The sequence below is a fragment of the Nerophis ophidion genome, linkage group LG05, assembly GCF_033978795.1.
Source record: "Nerophis ophidion isolate RoL-2023_Sa linkage group LG05, RoL_Noph_v1.0, whole genome shotgun sequence".
NCBI classification, from domain to species: domain Eukaryota; kingdom Metazoa; phylum Chordata; class Actinopteri; order Syngnathiformes; family Syngnathidae; genus Nerophis; species Nerophis ophidion.
The window spans coordinates 24,734,582-24,753,045 of NC_084615.1; the positions used below are offsets into that span (position 1 = coordinate 24,734,582).

Genomic DNA, 18,464 nt, shown 5'->3' on the forward strand with positions numbered 1-18,464 from the left:
CCCAAGAACACCATATCTACTGTGAAGCATGGGGGTGGAAACATCACGTTTTGGGGCTGTTTTTTCTGCTAAGGGGACAGGACGATTGATCCGTGTTAAGGAAAGAATGAATGGGGCCATGTATCGTGAGATTTTGAGCCAAAACCTCCTTCCATTAGTAAGAGCTTTGAATGGTTGACCAAATACTTATTTTCCACCATAATTTACAAATAATTTCTTTAAAATTCCTACAATCTAAGTTCCTGTTTTTTTTTTTTTTTTTCACATTCTGTCTCTCACAGTTGAAGTGTACCTATGATGAAAATTACAGACCGCCGTCTTCATTTTAAGTGGGAGAACTTGCACAATCGGTGGCTGACTAAATACTTTTTTGCCCCACTGTATGTCGCACACCCGGCCAAACTATGAAAAAAACTGCGACTAATAGTCCGAAAAATACGGACTATAAGTCGTATGTCCAATTGAAATAAAGTGTATATTCATTAATAAAATGCACCGGTTGGTAGTCTTCAATTACAAAATGTTAGCAGGCGGAATATATATATATAAATTTTATATATCAGAATGTTATAACAACTGGTTGTAGAAGCGAGCAAAAAGAGAGGCTGAAACGGAGCAAATGGAAGCCGAGAGAGGGAGGTTTGCATGACTTGAAGGTGTAAATGTGGAACTTGGATCCAAGCTATCTGAGCATTAATGGCAGGCTGACCCAAAGTCAACCGGAAAAAACTTCCCCTGCCAGCTGGACTACACAGACAACTGTCCACCAAAGGACTCACTATAATGTTGATCATGACACATGCAGCACATTTCACGCGTTACTAGAACAACATACACTGTCGAGCTAGCTGTGTAGAAACAAAACATGAAATGTAGGCTAATACTTGACAGATACTGTAATATTTTAATGGTTTTCAGTCAGTACAGATTAATGTCCCATCGCATTGTGTTGTGCGTTACAAACTCAAAGGCGGTTCAGCTGCTGACGCAAAAGCTAACGCCGTAGCATGGAGTCACAAGACAATGTGTTACTACGCTAGATAAAAATTTCCTCAGTGCTAGCTCTTACAAAAACAATGTGTCTACAGCTTGGTTATTATACATGTTACGGAATGTAAATTAAGTATTTCTGCGGTTTTTGGATGTATTTTTCAAGTGATTTTTAGACAATAGGGTGCATTGCCAGCCCCCAAAAATGCACCAAAGTTGAATGCAAAAAAAATACCATTTTGTCTTCCTGTTTCTCATTAGGATTGTGAACGGCAAAATTCCATTAAAAAAAAAAACAGTTCCCCTTTAATGTTTAAACATTTTTCATGAAAATAATCATACAACTTTATATAATTTCATCATTTGACAGTCGATTATCTTGAGTGTCCGCTGTTTTGGGTCCAACTATTAGGCGTAACTGTTGAATTAACCGGTTCGGTAACATAAATGTGGTTTAAAAAAAACAGTAATACTTACCGGTGATTTTATGCCAGTTTCTAGCGCAGAGACTGTGTTTTGGAGAAACACTTGTGAATAACTCATGTGTCCCATCACTTACAATCACCACCACCTGGAAAACACAACAACATTCTTCAACATACAGTATCTTTGTTTTTGAATGATTCTATATTTCACCTATTGCTCCGGCCCGGTTGCACCAAATGACAATATAAATACATTTAATAAAGTCAAATACAAATACAAATAAGGCAATAAGAGAAGTATCCCACACTTTAAATTTGTACAGCCGATATGGGCATCTACATCAACTATATGATTTGCCTGAGAAGCTGGAAAGGACAAAAAAAAAAGTATATATATATATATATATATATATATATATATATATATATGTCTTAATTAGATTATCCAGAAAATAGTGCTCGATACCGTGGTAGAGCGCAATATATGTATGTGTGGGAAAAAAATCACAATTATCAGGAGAAAATCTCCTGATGATTGAGGGAACCCCTCAGGAAACAGTTTTGTAGAGATGAAGTAGTCTTGTGATTTTTTTCTCACACGCACACACACTCATACATATATATATATATATATATATATATATATATATATATATATATATATATATATATATATATATATATATATATGCACACACATATATATATATACATATATATATGTACACATAAATATATATATACACACACATAGATATAAATATATACGTATATACACATATATACACATAAATATATATACATATACACATATATATACATACATATGTATATATATGTATGTATACATACATACATATGTATACATACATCCATATATACATACGTACACATCTATATATATATATATATATATATATATATATATATATATATATATATATATATATATATATATATATATATAGTATATATCCATCCATCCATCCCTTTTCTACCGCTTATTCCCTTTCGGGGTCGCGGGTGGCGCTGGCGCCTATCTCAGCTACAATCGGGCGGAAGGCAGGGTACACCCTGGACAAGGGCCAACACAGATAGACAGACAACATTCACACTCATATTCCCACACTAGGGCCAATTTAGTGTTGCCAATCAACCTATCCCCAGGTGCATGTCTTTGGAAGTGGGAGGAAGCCGGAGTACCCAGAGGGAACCCACGCATTCACGGGGAGAACATGCAAACTCCATACAGAAAGATCCCGAGCCTGGATTTGAACCCAGGACTGCAGGAACTTCGTATTGTGAGGCAGACGCACTAACCCCTCTGCCACCGTGAAGCCTATAGTATATATATATATATATATATATATATATACATATATATATATATATATACACACATACATACATATATATACAGTATATATATGAATATATATATATATATATATATATATATATATATATATATATACACAGTATATACATATATATATTTCCATATGAAATTACATATACGGTCATTATTTCTGAATTTGAAAGATGAACAACAACAACAAAAACAAACTTACTGTTCCTTGATGAATGTACATTGTGAAGTAACCTTCTGCTATGCGCACATGTAGCAACACACCGGATGCAATGCGGGGCCGCACCTCCATCGCCAGCTGAAATGTGGGTCCCAAGTCAAATGTATCTAAGTGCGAGAAGGAAATAAAGAAATGTATTGAAATGCATCCATTTTAGTACTCATCTTTTTGCTGCTTTAGTCATCTGTTTTTATTCTGTTATTTGTGCCAGTAAAAGTAATCGGTTTGTTGCAACTGGTCACTTTGTAATATTGTTGTATTGTTTTTTCTTCCACCATCATTTTAGGTAACAATATATACATATATACTGATAGACTACATTATTATTGTGGATCAGCTATGCTATAAAATGTTTTTCCTCCCCTAAACAATATCCATGCTGTTGAAAGACAAGTTCGACAACTGTTAAACTCCCATAAAGTCATCCATCTGTCAGCAAACTAGAAATCTGCCGGGGTCAGAACCACTTTTACCCTTTTGATTGTAGCTTTGTGTGGTAAGAAGCCTTCAAACTTTTCCAGCACTTTTTAATTTGTTTGATGGTTTAATAAGTCACGTCGTCCTGCAGTTTTTCATTAACTAGACTTAGACTTAGACAAAATGAATTGATCCACAAGGGAAATTGTTCTACACAGTAGCTAAGTTTCAAAGGAAGAAAAGGGTAAGAATTGAAATGATAATGCAGGTATTACGTTTGTAGAACTTGGTGTTTTGTAGCCTTTTGACCATTTAACAATAAAGTTGTGTCAGCAACATGTTTGCTGCTCGGTGTAAATATCCAGCTGTCTCATAGGTCAAAACGTTTCATGCTGATATACCACACATGCGCAGTAAAGGTGATTATAACCCAACCACTGAGACAAGATCCAAATGTGTGTGTTAGGGGTTAATCTGAGGCTGAGTTGACTTGAAACAGTTTAATGTTGCACTTTTTATATGTAGAAGAAAAAGTTTTGTCATTTTTTTCATCTGTGCAACAACTTGAGGCAGTTTAATGTTGATTAACGTGGACCCCGCCTTAAACAAGTTGAAAAACTTAGTGGTGTTACCATTTAGTGGTCAATTGTACGGAATATGTACTGTACTGTGCAATCTACTAATAAAAGTTTCAATCAATCAATCAATCAATATAATCAAAAAAATCACTTTATATGTAGAAAGGTTTTGTTAAGAAACCATTCCGAGCCTTATCTTATTTAGTTTTTATTTTATATATGTTGACCACATAAACCCTGGCAATGGACCCTGTGTGTATATGTATGTTATGCCATTGTTTACAAATTTGGTAAATAAATAACCCCAAAATTGACATTTTGTTGTTTTCTTACTGTACCGAAAATGAACCGAACCGTGACCTCTAAACCGAGGTACGTACCGAACCGAAATTTTTGTGTACAGTTACACCCCTAGTGTGTGTACATGGACGCCGTTTGGAATAACAATTGGCTTAACCCACCCCTCTCGTTTGGAACTAAATGTATTTTTCCGAATGGACCGTATTTGATGAGAATCTTCCAGGTGACTTTGTGAGTTTGTATAAAGCATTTTTAATCTGCGGTCCCATTGGGTCGAGTTTTTTTATTGCCCTGATGTGGGATCCGAGCCGAGGATGTCTTTGTGACATGTGCAGCCCTTTGAGACACTCGTGATTTAGGGCTACATAAATAAACTTTGATTGATTGATCATACCGATTATATGTACATATTGACAGCCCATTGTTTAGTGCACAGAGCCCCAACCTCAATATGACGTACAGCTCATGTCCCTCCTTCCAATTTTCGTGTGACTATGTTATTACAGTAGATCAGTGGTGTCAAACTCAAATACAGAGCGGGCCAAAATTTAAAACTGAACAAAGCCGCGGGCCGAGGTTGACCAAATTAACCCTTTAATAGGGACCCAAACAAGTTCTGCATTGAATATTGACCAAGCAAGGCTTATATAACTTTATAGTGACATGCAAAATCCAGTTTCAAATAATAATAATTAAAAAATATCAATGGCATTTCAAATAAAATAAAAACAAAAATTTAATGCCTTTTTTCGGCGGCGGGTTTGAGTTGGGGCGGGGTTTGGTGGTAGCGGGGGTGTATATTGTAGCATCCCGGAAGAGTTGCTGATGCAAGGTGTTCTGGGTATTTGTCCGGTTGTGTTTATGTTGTGTTACGGTGCGGCTGTTCTCCCGAAATGTGTTTGTCATTCTTGTTTGCTGTGGGTTCACAGTGTGGCGCATATTTGTAACAGTGTTAACCTTGTTTATACGGCCACCCTCAGTGTGACCTGTATGGTTGTTGACCAAGTATGCCTTGCATACACTCGTGTGTGTGTATGAGCCGCATATATTATGTGAGTGGGCCGGCACGCTGTTTTTATGGAAGAAAAGCGGACGTGGCGACATGTAGAGAATGTCAAAAGCAGTGCTTTTACGGCCCGCCCCTAATATTATTGTCCGGGTGGAAATCAGGAGAAATTCGGGAGGGGCACTGAACTTCGGGAGTCTCCCAGGAAAATTGGGAGGGTTGACGAGTATGAGTATTAGCGGTGAATGTGGTGTTACAGCGGCGGGCCAACTCTAATGTTAATTTGATATTGCCTCAAGGGCCAAATGAAATTACACGGCAGGCCAAATTTGGCCCGCGGGCCACAGTTTGACACCCATGCAGTAGATTGTATTAAAAATAAAACCAGGGTCATCTCTTCTCTTCCCATTCTTTTTGCCACATTCTAGCAGTTTCTTGCTGTATTAAACTCTTACACTCTGCCCTTCTGTACTGTACTTTTATTGTTGTCTTTTTTGCATTCCCCTGTATTCCCACATGTGCTGGCATCCAGACCAACCCAACACTACACCCCAATTCCAGCGCTTCATACATAAATAATTTCTAGCCCCACTCTTCCTTGCCTTCAATGCCATCAGTATATTGCAGCATACTGAGCACTAAACTGCTTGTTGTGGTTTGACTTCCTCCAGCCACCCAATAATCCATAGAATAGCCACAAGCTCTTGTGTAAAGACTGATAGCCTAGCCGAAACAGTCCTGCAATGCCTTAATTCTAACTATGGAATGCTCATCCCTATTGCCGCCCTTCTATTAACACCATTTTTAGAACCATCTGCATAAATCCGTATATAAACTGGCTATTTTACCTTCAATCATTTCTAATTATTATTACTTCCGCATAATGGTTGGATAATCCGTCTGAGGCTGAATATGAGCGAATCATCCCTCTTGAAATATTAACCCCTGCCTTTACTCTTCAATTTCCCCTGTTGGCCCCCCTACGCATATGACATCAGGGAATGGAGCAATCAAATAAATAAAAGTGCGATATTGTTCAGAGTTTTAAGCCTTGTTTTTATGAGAAGCAAATTTTGTACTGTAAAATGTCAGCAATTTTAACATCGAAAGAACTTACCCAAAAGTATGTAGCCTCCTTCCTTTGCAAAGAATGTTCCTACTTCAGTCAATCCCTCAAAACATGGAGTGACCCCAAATGTCTCATCTACAGATGATAACCTCTGTCCGTTCAACAGAATGTTCTTCAAACAGCCAGAAAAGCTGTTGAGTGAATTACTCTAAAAGAATGAATAAGGAAAGGAATACGCATATCAGTCTCAATAAATGAATAATAGAGTAGATTTACAATTAAAAAAACACACATACATACATATATATATATATATATATATATATATATATATATACATATATATATATATATAAATAAATATACATATATATATATATATATATATATATACACACACACGTATATACACATACAAACACATTCATATGTATACACACACGCACGCACGCACGCACACACACACACACACACACACACACGCACACACACACACGCAATATACTGTACGTGTACATGCAGATTAATCACACCTGCATGCTCCTTTACCTTAACCGCGGATGTTTACTTGGAAGATACACTGAACAAAAATATAAACACAACTCTTGTTTTTGCTCCCATTTTCATAGAGTTAAAAAAGATCTAAAACTTTTACTATTCACACAAAAGACCTATTCCTCTCAAATGTTGTTCACAAATCTATCGAAATCTGTGTTAGTGAGCACTTCATCTTTGCTAAAATAATCCATCCCACCTCACAGGTGTGGCATATCAAGATGCCGCTTAAACAGATAAAAGGCCACTCTGAAATGTGCAGTTTTATCACACAGCAGAATGCTACAAATGTCGCAAGTTCTGAGGAAGCGCGCAGTTGGCATGATGACTGCAGGAATGTCCACCAGAGCTAGTGAATTTAATTTCAAAATCTCTACCGTAAACCATCTCCAAAGGTGTTTCAGAGAATTTGGCAGTACATCCATCCGGCCTCACAACCGCAGACCACGTATAACCACACCAGCAGTTGCCCGTACATGATCGTCTGAAACCAGTCACCTGGACAGCTGCTGCAACAATTGATTTGCATAACCAAATAATTTCTGCACAAAAATGTAGAAAACAGTCTTAGGGAAGCTCATCTGCATGCATCGCGGTCTACACCTGATTGCAGTTCGTCATCATAATGGACTTCAGTGGGCAAATGCTCACATTCATGGCGTTGAAGAGGTGAAAGAGGTGTTCTCTTCACAGTTTTCACTGTTCAGAGCAGATGGCGTGTATGGCGTCTTGTGGGAGAGCGGTTTGCTAATGTCAATGTTGTGAATGGAATGGCCCACGGTGAGAGTGGGGTTAGGGTATGGGCAGGCGTATGTTATGGACAACAAACGAAAGCGTATTTTATTGATGGCATTTTGAATGCACAGAGATACCGTGACGAGATACTAAGCCCATTGTTGTGCCATTCACCCGAGACCATCGGTTCATGTTGAAGCATGACAATGCACGGCCCCATGTTGCAAGGACCTGTACACAATTCCTAGAAGCTAAAAACATCCCAGTTCTTGCACGGCCAGCATACTAACCAGAAATGTCACCCATTGAGCATGTTTGGTATGACAGTTCCTGCCAATATTCAGCAACTTGGCACAGCCATTCTTTTCTGCATGTGTATATAGTAAAATTTGAGATCTTTCAGTACAAGTCATGAAAAATGGGGGCAAATACCAAAGTGTTGTGTTTATATTTTTGCTCAGGATACGGGCTGATATACAGTCAGTGATCAGGTCAATGCATACGTCGGTGCTCACTTACAAATTTCACTTCAAAATACGCCCAGATTGGCCTTAAGATAACACTGATAGCATATATATATACTGTACATACAGTATATACATATACATAAATGTGGCTTGGTTGGTAGAGCGGCTGTGCCAGCAACTTGAGGGTTCCAGGTTCAATCCCCGCTTCCACCTTTGTAGTCACTGTCGTTATGTCCTTGGGCAAGATACTTTAACCACCTTCTCCAAATGCCACTCACACTGGTTTAAATGTAACTTAGATGATGGGTTCCACTATGTAAAGCACATTGAGTAACTGGAGAAAACTGCTATCCATCCATCCATCCATCTTCTTCCGCTTATCAGAGGTCGGGTCACGGGGGCAATAGCCTAAGCAGGGAAACCCAGACATCCCTCTCCCCAGCCACTTCGTCTAGCTCTTCCCGGGGGATCACGAGGCGTTCCCAGGCCAGCCGGGAGACATAGTCTTCCCAACGTGTCCTGGGTCTTCCCCGTTGCCTCCTACCGGTTGGACGTGCCCTAAACATCTCCCTAGGGAGGCGTTCGGGTGGCATCCTGACCAGATGCCCGAACCACCTCATCTGGCTCCTCTCGATGTGAAGGAGCAGCGGCTTTACTTTGAGTTCCTGCCGGATGGCAGAGCTTCTCACCCTATCTCTAAGGGACAGCCCCGCCACACGGCGGAGGAAACTCATTTTGGCCGCTTGTACCCGTGATCTTATCCTTTCGGTCATGACCCAAAGCTCATGACCATAGGTGAGGATGGTAACGTAGATCGCCCGTTAAATTGAGAGCTTTGCCTTCCGGCTCAGCTCCTTCTTCACCACAACGGATCAGTACAACGTCCGCATTACTGAAGACGCCGCACCGATCCGCCTGTCGATCTCACGATCCACTCTTCCCTCACTCGTGAACAAGACTCCTAGGTACTTGAACTCCTCCACTTGGGGCAGGGTCTCCTCCCCAACCCGGATATGGCATTCCAACCTTTTCCGGGCCAGAACCATGGACTCTGACTCGGAAAACCGCTATATAAATATAATTCACTTCCCTTCACTTTATGTATATGTAATACTGCAGTATAGTTTTCCAATTTCATGCCATATTGTCAGACTGTTAAAACACCTCAGGAAAGATATCAGTTAAGGTACAACATGAATTTCAAGAGACAAGAAAAAAAATAAACATTTAAATAAATACTAAGATAATGTACACAAAATATTGAGGTGTTTGTAATAAAAGTTATTGTTTAATGGATTAGTCTAGACACAATTGTGATTTTCTGTACTCCTTACCTGAATATTTTTTCGCGCTCGCCCTGAAGGCACTCCACCAAAATAGAGAGGACTGCTGACATGAAATGAGCTGTTGCCTTCAACTCTGTCTTCCAGTGCTGTGCGCCCCATAACTATTAGTTTTCCCATATTCCCATTGCGGATAAAAAGTACCTTCAGGGAGAAAGAACAGGAAATGTTGTGACAAATAGCTTGTTGACGTATGATTAAAAACATACATTTAAATATTTCCTTTAGTGCAGGGCCAAACATCAGGTTTTCTTACCAGATTCCAACAGGTTCCTGGAAATTGTGACGTGTCGTATTGTAACCGTATGCATGTTCAAAATAAACCTAAACACCGAATATTAAAATATTTATTATCATTGTTCTCGTCTGTTGCTGTTGTTTTTCTCCCTGCAGATTCTACAACTACATCCCAGAAGGTACTATTGGGACCATGGTTGTCTTATATCACTGGGGTCTCTTCTCTTCCTGTCTGTCCCCTCTTAAACCATGTACTAATAGCAACGTAAACTAGATGAGGCAATTCCAGAAGGAATTGCGTGTGAATGCTCCAATCCTGAAGTTGAACTGAAATGCTGACATGATATAGTATGAATGTAAGAATAGTTTAAATGTTGGAATGGTTTGAATGTTGACGAGTTGAAATTTCCAGGAAACACAGAATTTGGTTTGGAATTTGGGAAAGTTTTAGTTGGATAAGTTGAGAGTGTTGAAGGCGGAATGGTTTGAATTGGTTGAAAAATGTGAGAAGTTTAAAAAATAGACAATTCATTTTGAATGGAGAAAATGTCCCTGAAAACTGGGATTTCTTGGAAATCCGGGAACTTTCTTTATTTTAATTGTTGAAGGAGTGCATACAATTTTGAAAAGGCTGAATATTTTGGAGTTGGAACAGTTTGAATTGGATTGAAAATGTGGGAGTTGTGGAATTTTGAAAAATGTCCCATCCATCCATCTTCTTCCGCTTATCCGAGGTCGGGTCGCGGGGGCAACAGCCTAAGCAGGGAAACCCAGACTTCCCTTTCCCCAGCCACTTCGTCTAGCTCTTCCCGGGGGATCCCGAGGCGTTCCCAGGCCAGCGGGGAGACATAGTCTTCCCAACGTGTCCTGGGTCTTCCCCGTGGCCTCCTACCGGTTGGACGTGCCCTAAACACCTCCCTAAGGAGGCGTTCGGGTGGCATCCTGACCAGATGCCCTAACCACCTCATCTGGCTCCACTCGATGTGAAGGAGCAGCGGCTTTATTTTGAGTACCTCCCGGATGGCAGAGCTTCTCACCCTATCTCTAAGGGAGAGCCCCGCCACACGGCAGAGGAAACTCATTTCAGCCGCTTGTACCCGTGATCTTATCCTTTCGGTCATGACCCAAAGCTCATGACCATAGGTGAGGATGGGAACATAGATCGATCGGTAAATTGAAAGCTTTGCCTTCCGGCTCAGCTCCTCCTTCACCACAACGGATCGGTACAACGTCCGCATTACTGAAGACGCCGCACCGATCCGCCTGTCGATCTCACGATCCACTCTTCCCTCACTCGTGAACAAGACTCCTAGGTACTTGAACTCCTCCACTTGGGGCAGGGTCTCCTCTCCAACCCGGAGATGGCATTCCAACCTTTTCCGGGAGAGAACCATGGACTCTGACTTGGAGGTGCTGATTCTCATTCCGGCCGCTTCACACTCGGCTGCAAACCGATCCAGTGAGAGCTGAAGATCCCGGTCAGATGAAGCCATCAGGACCACATCATCCGCAAAAAGCAGAGACCTAATCCTGCGGTCACCAAATCGGAACCCCTCAACGCCTTGACTGCGCCTAGAAATTCTGTCCATAAAAGTTATGAACAGAATCGGTGACAAAGGACAGCCTTGGCGGAGTCCAACCCTCACTGGAAATGTGTTCGACTTACTGCCGGCAATGCGGACCAAGCTCTGGCACTGATCGTACAGGGAGCGGACCGCCACAATAAGACAGTCCGATACCCCATACTCTCTGAGCACTCCCCACAGGACTTCCCGAGGGACACGGTCGAATGCCTTCTCTAAGTCCACAAAGCACATGTAGTCTGGTTGGACAAACTCCCATGCACCCTGAAGAACCCTGCCGAGAGTATAGAGCTGGTCTACAGTTCCACGACCAGGACGAAAACCACACTGTCCCTCCTGAATCCGAGGTTCGACTATCCGGCGTAGCCTCCTCTCCAGTACACCCGAATAAACCTGAAGGCTGAGGAGTGTGATCCCACGATAGTTGGAACACACCCTCCGGTCCCCCTTCTTAAAGAGAGGAACCACCACCCCGGTCTGCCAATCCATAGGTACCACCCCCGATGTCCACGCGATGCTACAGAGTCTTGTCAACCAAGACAGCCCCACAGCATCCAGAGCCTTAAGGAACTCCGGGCGGGTCTCGTCCACCCCCGGGGCCTTGCCACCGAGGAGCTTTTTAACTACCTCAGCGACCTCAGCCCCAGAAATAGGAGAGTCCACCACAGATTCCCCTGGCACTGCTTCTTCATAGGAAGACGTGTTGGTGGGATTGAGGAGGTCTTCGAAGTATTCCTTCCACCTATCCACAACATCCGCAGTTGAGGTCAGCAGAACACCATCCGCACCATACACGGTGTTGATAGTGCACTGCTTCCCCTTCCTGAGGCGGCGTACGGTGGTCCAGAATCGCTTCGAAGCCGTCCGGAAGTCGTTTTCCATGGCTTCTCCGAACTCCTCCCATGTCCGAGTTTTTGCCTCAGTGACCGCTGAAGCCGCACACCGCTTGGCCTGTCGGTACCCGTCCACTGCCTCCGGAGTCCTATGAGCCAAAAGGACCCGATAGGACTCCTTCTTCAGCATGACGGCATCCCTCACCGCTGGTGTCCACCAAGGGGTTTTAGGATTGCTGCCCCGACAGGCACCAACTACCTTGCGGCCACAGCTCCGATCAGCCGCCTCGACAATAGAGGTGCGGAACATGGTCCACTCGGACTCAATGTCCAGCACCTCCCTCGTGACATGTTCGAAGTTCTTCCGGAGGTGGGAATTGAAACTTTCTCTGACAGGAGACTCTGCCAGATGTTCCCAGCAGACACTCACAATGCGTTTGGGCCTGCCAGGTCTGTCCGGCTTCCTCCCCCACCATCGCAGCCAACTCACCATCAGGTGGTGATCGGTAGAAAGCTCCGCCCCTCTCTTCACCCGAGTGTCCAAAACATAAGGCCACAAATCCGATGACACAACTACAAAGTCGATCATGGAACTGCGGCCTAGGATGTCCTGGTGCCAAGTACACATATGGACACCCTTATGTTTGAACATGGTGTTTGTAATGGACAAACTGTGATGAGCACAAAAGTCCAATAACAAAACACCACTCGGGTTTGGATCCGGGCGGCCATTCTTCCCAATCACGCCTCTCCAGGTCTCACTGTCGTTGCCAACATGAGCGTTGAAGTCCCCAGTAGGACAAGGGAATCACCCGGGGGAGCACTTTCCAGTACTCCCTCGAGTGTACCCAAAAAGGGCGGGTACTCTGAACTGCTGTTTGGTGCGTAAGCACAGACAACAGTCAGGACCCGTCCCCCCACCCGAAGGCGGAGGGAGGCTACCCTTTCCTCCACTGGGTTGAACTCCAACGTGCAGGCTTTGAGCCGGGGGGCAACGAGAATTGCCACCCCAGCCCGTCTTCTCTCACTTTCGGCAACGCCTGAGTGGAAGAGGGTCCAGTCCCTCTCGAGAGAAGTGGTTCCAGAGCCCTTGCTGTGCGTCGAAGTGAGTCCGACTATATCCAGCCGGAACTTCTCGACTTCACGCACTAGCTCAGGCTCTTTCCCCCCCAATGAGGTGATGTTCCACGTCCCAAGAGCTAGCTTCTGTAGCCGAAGATCAGACCGCCAAGTGCCCTGCCTTCGGCTGCCGCCCAGCTCACATTGCACCCGACCTCTATGGCCCCTGCTATGGGTGGTGAGCCCATTGGAGGGGTGACCCATGTTGCCTCTTCGGGCTGTGCCCGGCCGGCCCCATGGGAACAGGCCCGGCCACCAGGCGCTCGCCATCGTGCCCCAACTCCGGGCCTGGCTCCAGAGGGGGGCCCCGGTGACCCGCGTCCGGGTGAGGGAAATCTGGGTCCATGTTTTGTCTTCTTCATAGAGGTCTTCGAGCTCTATGAATTCAATGGGAATTTCATGGAAATTTGTGAATTTCGGGCAAAGCGGGTATTTTTGAGGAAAATGTTAAAATTCTTAAATGTTCTGAATGAGTTATGATAGTTGGTGTTGGAATTTATATAATCGGTCGAAAAATGTTGAAGTGGTAAAATTTTTAATTGAGAAATTGTATTAAGGAATTCCAGGAATTTCGGGAAAACTGGGAGTTTTTCCAGTTCAAAAAACAGCATTGTTTTTTCCTGATTAAGAGGAGTGTTTGGATGGGGTTGAACATGTGGAAGGAGTAGTCGCCAGAAAAGTGTTTGAAAAAAAAAAGGGGAATTCCTGGAAGTTTTTTAAACTTGGAAAAATTATAGATTGAATGTTCAGAATAAGTGGAATATGTTGAAGGTGGGATGGTTTGAATCGGTTGAAAAATGTGGAAATGGTGGAAGTTTTAAAATGGCCAATTCATTTTGAATGGTAAAAATGTCCCGGAAAACTTGGAATTGTGGGAAATCTGGGAATTTTTGGAATTTGTCAAGGGAAAGCCTGCAAATACCGAATAGGCTGAACAGTTTGAAATTGGAACAGTTTGAATCGGATGAAAAATGTGGACGAATAATAATAATAATAATAAATAGATTAATTTTGGTGAATAAAATGAATGCTTTGGAGTGTTCACACAAATAATACTGTACTTGACTCATCTATTGCATAGCAAATCTGTTCAACCACAATAGAGCACATAATTTTACCTGTACTACACACCTATGCTGCAGGACACTACAAGTTAAAAAATAATTTGGTTCACGTGAAGCTGTATTCATTTAGACAGCAGTTTTGTGGTTGCTACCTTACACTCGCAAAGATTAAATTAACTACAAACCCCGTTTTCATATGAGTTGGGAAATTGTGTTAGATGTAAATATAAACGGAATACAACAATTTGCAAATAATTTTCAACCCATATTCAGTTGAATATGCTACAAAGACAACATATTTGATGTTCAAACTGATAAACATTTTTTTTTTGCAAATAATCATTAACTTTAGAATTTGATGCCAGCAACATGTGACAAAGAAGTTGGGAAAGGTGGCAATAAATACTGATAAAGTTGAGGAATGCTCATCAAACACTTATTTGGAACATCCCACAGGTGTGCAGGCTAATTGGGAACAGGTGGGTGCCATGATTAGGTATAAAAACAGCTTCCCAAAAAATGTTCAGTCTTTCACAAGAAATGATGGGGCGAGGTACATCCCTTTGTCCACAACTGTGTGAGCAAATAGTCAAACAGTTTAAGAACAACGTTTCTCAAAGTGCAATTGCAAGAAATTTAGGGATTTCAACATCTACGGTCGATAATATCACCAAAAGGTTCAGAGAATCTGGAGAAATCACTCCACGTAAGCGGAAACCCTGGACTGTTGAGCGACTGAAGCTCTACATAAAACAAGAATTGGAAAGAATTCCACTTTCAAAGCTTCAACAATTAGTTTCCTCAGTTCCCAAACGTTTATTTAGTGTTGTTAAAAGAAAAGGTGATGTAACACAGTGGTGAACATGGCCTTTCCCAACTACTTAATTATTATTTGCAAAAAAAATAAAATACATTTTATGAGTTTGAACATCAATTAGCTTGTCTTTGTAGTGCATTTAATTGAATATGGGTTGAAAAGGATTTGCAAATCATTGTATTCTGTTTATATTTACATCCAACACAATTTCCCAACTCATATAGAAACGGGGTTTGTACATGTTCCACTTTCTACACTTATACAGTTTGCTGTTTTCTGAAATGTTGAACCATGTAAGTATAAAATTGTAGTGTTTGGATTGTATTGAAGATGTTTTGCATTGTACCTATCTCAACTTTTTCAAAATAAACCTTGAAAACCTAATAATACCTTAATATACAACTATAGAATGTGTAATAATTGCTCGTGAATGCTGAATAGCTGAAGATGAACAAAAATGCAATACAAAAAGATAAGCATTATGTGGAAAGTCGTTAGGGTTGCATTTTTAATGCAGGCAAAACCCATCGACCATGGGTGAATCAAAAACCCAAAGCAAAAAGTGCGACGCACATGCAGAATGCAGGGAACCCTACCACAAACAGCGGAATATGTACAATATGCAATGAACCAGTGCAGAGAAAAAACAACCGCTTGTAAAAGAATGAATTTGATTAGTGATCAGGGGCAGGTGAGTCTCCTGGAAAATTGTTAGTGTGAATGTTTGGTGGAAAAAGGTCTGAACAAGTTCAGCAATTTAGAAAAAAAAAAAAAAATGTAATCATTGTCAGGAACCTTTAGAATTTTTGGAATGTCAAAAATAATAGCGTACATGTATTAGGTTCTTGGTTATGGAGACTGACTGGTGGTGATTTGTTTATCAGATATATAATTGCACCTCCTCACAAATGTACATAGAATATGATGCAACATACTTATTAAAACTGGATCAATTGATGAAACAACTTGATGAACAAACCTCATGCCATGCGCCAGTGTTGTAATTTTCCTTGCTCCACATTTCGACTCGTTCATCTGCCACTTTGAAGGTATATACAAGTTTACCGTTGGCCAGGAACAGAGCCATAAAATTTTCTTCTTGAGAATCAGATACATAAAAAATTAGGCCAAATGATGACTTGGTCTTCAGGGATAAGGAAAAGTTGGACCTTAGAGGGGGGAGAAAAACATTGATAGTATGACACATTTTTTTAGAGTCTATTTATAGTGCAAAATATAAGACTTACTGTACCTCTCAGAAAATGATTCTGGGAGCTCTCTGTAGTGCTGTCTACTGTTGGCGAAGCTGCCATATTGATAGGCATGCTGGGTTGCTTCAGGACTTGAGGACAGTTGGCAAGAAGCAATGTTCAGGTTCAATGATTTCTGGCCGGACTCATCTCTGCTGACCTATGACAGCATACATTCAATATTAATGTGGCCAAATGTGTTACCAGTGGACACCGTTTTACTGGAACCCATAGAGAATATTGTGCAGCTTAGTTTAAGTGTATATCTTTACCTTTTGTGATTGCCTCTGTTTCAGTTTATGTTTGTCATCCTTGAGCTTTGATAAGAGAGCAACAGGAGTCTCTTGTACTGGACAGTCTTGAAGGAAAGTATGAACATTGTTCGTGTAGCGCTGAAAGTCCTCTGGCTCGATGTCTCGGTCCTGTCTAAAAAAGCAGCCGTAATAAAGTAAAATGCAAGTCAACATTGCATTTATTTAGGAAATAATTTTTCTAGCACATTTTCCAGACATATTTATTGTAACATACCCCCATTGGCTACCATAATTAATCAATGTAGGATTAAAATGGCCTAGTTATAGCAGGAAAAAAGGTCCCTCGGTCCTTCTGGTCGGATTATAGACTATTTGGACTAAAAACACTCACAGATTACATAAACGATATTTACACAGACCCGAATTGGGAGGATTATAACCACCAAACTTTAGGTTTTACTACTGGGCAAACAACATTACAACTACAATATTGGCTGCAATATAAGGCATTTGATTCCCCTCCGTTATGGAGTAACTAAAACAATAACTAGCTCGGTTAGTAGAGCGGCCGTGCCAGCAACATGAGGGTTCCAGGTTCGATCCCCGCTTCCGCCACTCTAGTTAATGCTGTTGTGTCCTTGGGGAAGACACTTTACCCACCTACTCCCAGTGCCACCCAGACTGGTTTAAATGTAACTTAGATATTGGGTTTCGATATGTAAAGCGCTTTGAGTCAGTAGAGAAAAGCGCTATACAAATATAATTCACTTCACTTAATCTCTTAAGGCTCTTAACATCTCCCATCCACTCTTCTACTTCCGCTTTTATAAAACATTTAATCGTCAAAACCTCATTTAGAAGTTAGGTTCAGTCCAAGGGCTATTTTGGTTTACAGATTATTTCTAGTCATTCACCCGTTACTGCTAACCATGCTTTCCCTCCCCCTTTTGCCAAAAGTGCCTTTTTAAAATGGATCAACAACATTAAAGATTCATACATTCACAACATTCTTGCCCCTTCCACACAACTTTGTGATACATTTCACTCCCTAATCAATACTTTTTTATAAATCTACAGATCCGCGGTTTTGTTCTTAAGTTTTCCAAGTTTACCGACTGACACAGTTTTAAATGTTTTTTTTACATACAATAATTTCCGACTTTAAAAGGATCAATTACACATATTTACAGAATTTTTTTTTAAATTTACGCCCTGAATCTCAGAATTCTATTAAGTCACTTTTTTAAGGGTGATTTATGAGTGACCCTATATCTGAGGAGAGCTGGACAGTGATTTTAAGTAGAGTTCATAGACTTGCATTGGTGCTAAACAGCCATATTCATCCATCTATCCATCCATTTTCTACCGCTTGTCCCTGTCAGGGTCGCGGGGGGTGCTGGAGCCTATCCCAGCTGCAGTCCAGCGGAAGGCAGGTTCCACCCTGGACAAGTCGCCACCTCATCACAGGGCTAACAAAGATAGACAGAAAACATTCACATATAGGCTGTTGCCAATCAGCCTATCCTCAGGTGCATGTCTTTGGAGGTGGGGAGAACATTTAAACTCCACACAGAAAGAGCCTGAGCCCAGGATCGAACCCAGGACCTTCATATTGTGAGGCACACTCACTAAACCTTGTCCCACCGTGCTGTTCCCGGCCGCAGTCAATGCAAACTAATACATTGAACCTTTTATACCAAGGTTACACAAGCTAAGATGTATGACGGAATATCGATATTATATGATCGTTGTTAACAGTCTTTAGCTAATTTAACACATATGTTTTGGTTTTGTCCATCCCACTGCAGTGCAGGACTGAAATATTCAATACTT

General features: G+C 41.5%; 1 protein-coding gene across 1 annotated transcript in view; it reads right to left on the reverse strand.

Annotated features, from left to right (window-relative positions):
• Positions 1-18,464, reverse strand: part of lama4 (laminin, alpha 4) — a 126,279-nt gene that overhangs the window by 4,122 nt on the left and 103,693 nt on the right. Inside the window, exons 32-38 of the mRNA XM_061900367.1 lie at positions 16,650-16,803; positions 16,380-16,537; positions 16,107-16,296; positions 9,466-9,618; positions 6,423-6,582; positions 2,987-3,111; positions 1,468-1,561 (exon numbers count right to left, since the gene is read on the reverse strand). Of these exons, the coding sequence (XP_061756351.1) occupies positions 1,468-1,561; positions 2,987-3,111; positions 6,423-6,582; positions 9,466-9,618; positions 16,107-16,296; positions 16,380-16,537; positions 16,650-16,803 (1,034 nt within the window). The remainder of the gene's footprint in view (positions 1-1,467; positions 1,562-2,986; positions 3,112-6,422; positions 6,583-9,465; positions 9,619-16,106; positions 16,297-16,379; positions 16,538-16,649; positions 16,804-18,464) is intronic.